Raw genomic sequence first — 3,304 nt, forward strand, 5'->3', positions numbered from 1 at the left:
AGCCTCTTCAAAACACTTGCATAAGTCGGCCCTATATTAGTGAACATTCTCTGGGGGCACTCACCTTCCTTAGCAGATGGTTCAACGAGGTTGACCTCATCGATCTTGTTTGTTTGGCTGTAAGGGCGAGACCGCGTTTAGGTGGATCCTTGGTAGCCTCTGCCAGTGGTCTTCGCCAAGACACCCTTTCGGAGGTCATCTTCAATGCGTGTCCCTAGAATTTTTAGATCCTGGAAGGTCTTGATATTTTGGTACCTCAGTAAGTTGGCGTACACTGGGCAGAGATTGTTGATGAACGTTTCCACCAAAGTTGATTCACTCGGCTTGCTGACCAGCTAAGTACTTACCCTCCTCCAACGGGTTAAGAACTCGGTGAATCCCTCCTTGTCGTTCTGGGTTAGAACCTCAAGGGTACGGGTATTAGCTTGGATTTCAACATTGTCGGCATATTGTTTGGCGAATTCAACCGCGATCTCATCCCAGCTAGTAATGTTTTTCGGATCAAGGGAGTAGTACCACTGGCGAGGGATCGGTTCCAAAGAGGATGGAATGATCCGGGTGAAAAGTTCCTGTTTGACCCCCTTAATGGCCATGTAGTCTTTGAAGGCACGGATATGATTGAGCGGGTCCTCCACTACTTTGAACTTAGGCACATCGGTTAGGGTAAAGTTGTCGGATAATGGATCCCCAACAGGTTCAAACCTTTGGTTGTTCTCAAGATGGATATTGTTACCCCGGGCTAGGAGCTGTTTTTCAAAGAGCTTTAGCCTCTTCTCAGTTTCAGTCAGAGGTGGAGTATTATGTTCTCCAGTTTCTTAGTTTTCCAGGGCGTCGATACGGGTCTCGACGCGATCCAGGATGACCTTAAGATCGGCGACCAGGCTAGCTAGCTGATCAGTCATGACATCTCTGTTGTTATCATTGTTGTTGATGTTGACAGACAAAGTTGAAGACGGGGCCATGGCTCTGAGGCAGAAAAAAGGCTCACATTACAACTCAATCCGACACTGTTCAAAGACTGAACGCAGACAACACAAAGGACGAGACAAAGATCAGACACAACAAGATGAGGGTGACCCTCGATTTATGACGTGACGGTGTTGACCGAACTTTTGACACGAGTCAAACATAACGGCGTGACGCCATTGGACGGGTCTTGTGGTGAGAAGACTCATAAGTAAAGACCCATAAGTACGTTTGCTTCGACTCGATAGACACGAGGCAGAATTGGAATGGTGGACTGAAGTTTTCGAAAATAGAAATTTTCAAAAAGATTCATTTGTCACTTTGGGACGGCTTCCGAAGATAGAGATCTCCGTAAGTCGATCAGTTGAAAGGGTTGTCTTAAGTTTATTTGCAAAAGACGGTTTTGAGTTTGAATCGGCTCGGAAAACAGTGTATTGTCTCCCAAGACGGTTTTTGAAATTCAAAATTGTATGTTTCACCATGAGAGCGCTCTCCTCTTTTTGTAAGGCATCTGGTTTAGCCATGAACAATGCCAAGTCTGAAATTTTCTTTAATGGTGTTCCTGAGGACATTAGAGAGGGTATTAAACAGGTGACAGGATTCAGGGAAGGCACCATGCCCTTCAGGTACCTGGGAGTGCCTATTAAAGCAGGTAGGCTCACCAAGAAGGAATGTTCTACCTTAACTGAAAATATGGTGGCTAGGATTAGAGGCATGGGAGCCAAGAAACTTTCCTATGCTGGCAGGGTGACTCTCATCAATGCTATTCTCAACACTCTACAGAACTATTGGGCTCAAATGTTCATTATCCCTAAAAGCATCATTAACCATATTATGGCCATTTACAGGAACTTTATTTGGGATGGCTCCCCTGATTATCACAGAGTCCCCGTGGTAGCCTGGGACAAGGTTACCTTGCCTAAAAAGGAGGGAGGTTTGGGGATTAAGAAAGCTGATGTCTGGAATATTGCCACTGTGGGTAAGCTGGTTAATTGGATCTACTACAAAGCTGATAGGCTTTGGATTAAGTGGATCAATGATGTGTATATTAAAAATTAAGACTGGCATAACTATTCTCCTCCTGCTGATGCAACCTGGGTCTGGAAAAATATCTGTAAAGTAAAAGAAAATCTTAAAGATGGATTTCATGACAGCAAATGGACCATGAGCCCTAAAGGTTACTCTATCAAGGGTGGGTATGATTGGCTTGCTCCTGATCAAACCACCCTGAATTGGACTGCTATTGTGTGGAATAATTGGAACATCCCTAAACACTCTTTGACTACCTGGCTGAGAATGCATGAAGGAATGAATGTGAAGAGTAAATTGTTCAGGTTTGGCTGCTGTGCAGATGATTGGTGTGTACTGCGCCAGAGACAACCTGAAACAGTGGATCATCTGTTTACGAGCTGTGTGTATTCTGTCAGAGTTCAGAGCTGTCTGTTACACTGGTTTGGAGGCACATTTCCAACTGTAGACTGATTGAGTGCAGATAACAGGAATTCTATGCAGTGGAAGATTAAGGTTGCCATGTTCAATGCTTATCATTACTTCATCTGGTTTCAAAGAAACAATGCCAGGATCAATGACTGGCTGCAAAGACCTGAAGTAGTTGCTGTTCGCATAAAGGATGATATTAAGAGGAGGGTTAAACAGAAATGTAGGGCTGTTGTTGATCAGTCTGATCTCCTTTGGCTGCAAAATGTGGTTTTGGTTTGATATGCTTGTAAAAGGATTCAATCCTAGAACCTCATGTAATTATCTTTTTTGATATGATATATAATATACTCACATTACACCAAAAAAATATTGCATGTTTCCAAAATCGAGTTTTGAAATGTTTGAAGAGGTCTCGGGGACGGTGTATGATCCTCGGGATCTCAAAAGTGTCTCAAGAAAAGGGTATGTGCTTTTCTTGGGTTTTGAAAGAGCCATTGTCGGCGCGAAACGGGTTAAAATCCGTGTCTAGACGCGGCGATTATAACGGCGTAAAAAGGTGATTTGAAATGGTTGTAGAAAACCGAGTTTGAAAATTGTCATTACGGCGGCCTAGAAAGGCGAGTTGAAAAGGTTATAAAGAACCGGGTTTGAAAATCGTCATTACGACGGCCTAGAAATGTGTGTTAAAATGGTTATAAAAACCGGGTTTGAAAATCGTCATTATGACGGCCTAGAAAGGCGTGTTGAAATGGTTATAAAACCGGGTTTGAAAATCGTCATTACGACGGCCTAGAAAGGCGTGTTGAAATGGTTATAAAAATCGGGTTTGAAAATCGTCATTACGACGGCTTAGAAAGGCGTGTTGAAATGATTATAAAAACCGGGTTTGAAAATTGTC

General features: G+C 43.3%; 1 protein-coding gene across 1 annotated transcript; it reads left to right on the forward strand.

The window, feature by feature from the left end:
• The first annotated feature begins 1,446 nt into the window (after positions 1 to 1,446).
• Positions 1,447 to 2,685, forward strand: LOC141601153 (uncharacterized). The gene is made up of 3 exons (XM_074421424.1): positions 1,447 to 1,945; positions 2,027 to 2,388; positions 2,479 to 2,685. The coding sequence occupies exons 1-3, from the start codon at positions 1,447 to 1,449 to the stop codon at positions 2,683 to 2,685; spliced, it is 1,068 nt and encodes a 355-aa protein (XP_074277525.1).
• The last annotated feature ends 619 nt before the right edge of the window (positions 2,686 to 3,304 follow it).

This window comes from Silene latifolia, chromosome 9 (assembly GCF_048544455.1).
Source record: "Silene latifolia isolate original U9 population chromosome 9, ASM4854445v1, whole genome shotgun sequence".
In the NCBI taxonomy this organism is placed as follows: Eukaryota; Viridiplantae; Streptophyta; class Magnoliopsida; order Caryophyllales; family Caryophyllaceae; genus Silene; species Silene latifolia.

Coding starts and splice junctions, on each gene's coding strand:
- LOC141601153 (XM_074421424.1), top strand. CDS start 1,447: ATGAGAGCGCTCTCCTCTTTTTGTAAGGCATCTGGTTTAGCCATGAAC. Junction 1,946..2,026: donor CTGGAATATTGCCACTGTGG/GTAAGCTGGTTA, acceptor TTAAAAATTAAG/ACTGGCATAACTATTCTCCT. Junction 2,389..2,478: donor TTACGAGCTGTGTGTATTCT/GTCAGAGTTCAG, acceptor AATTCTATGCAG/TGGAAGATTAAGGTTGCCAT.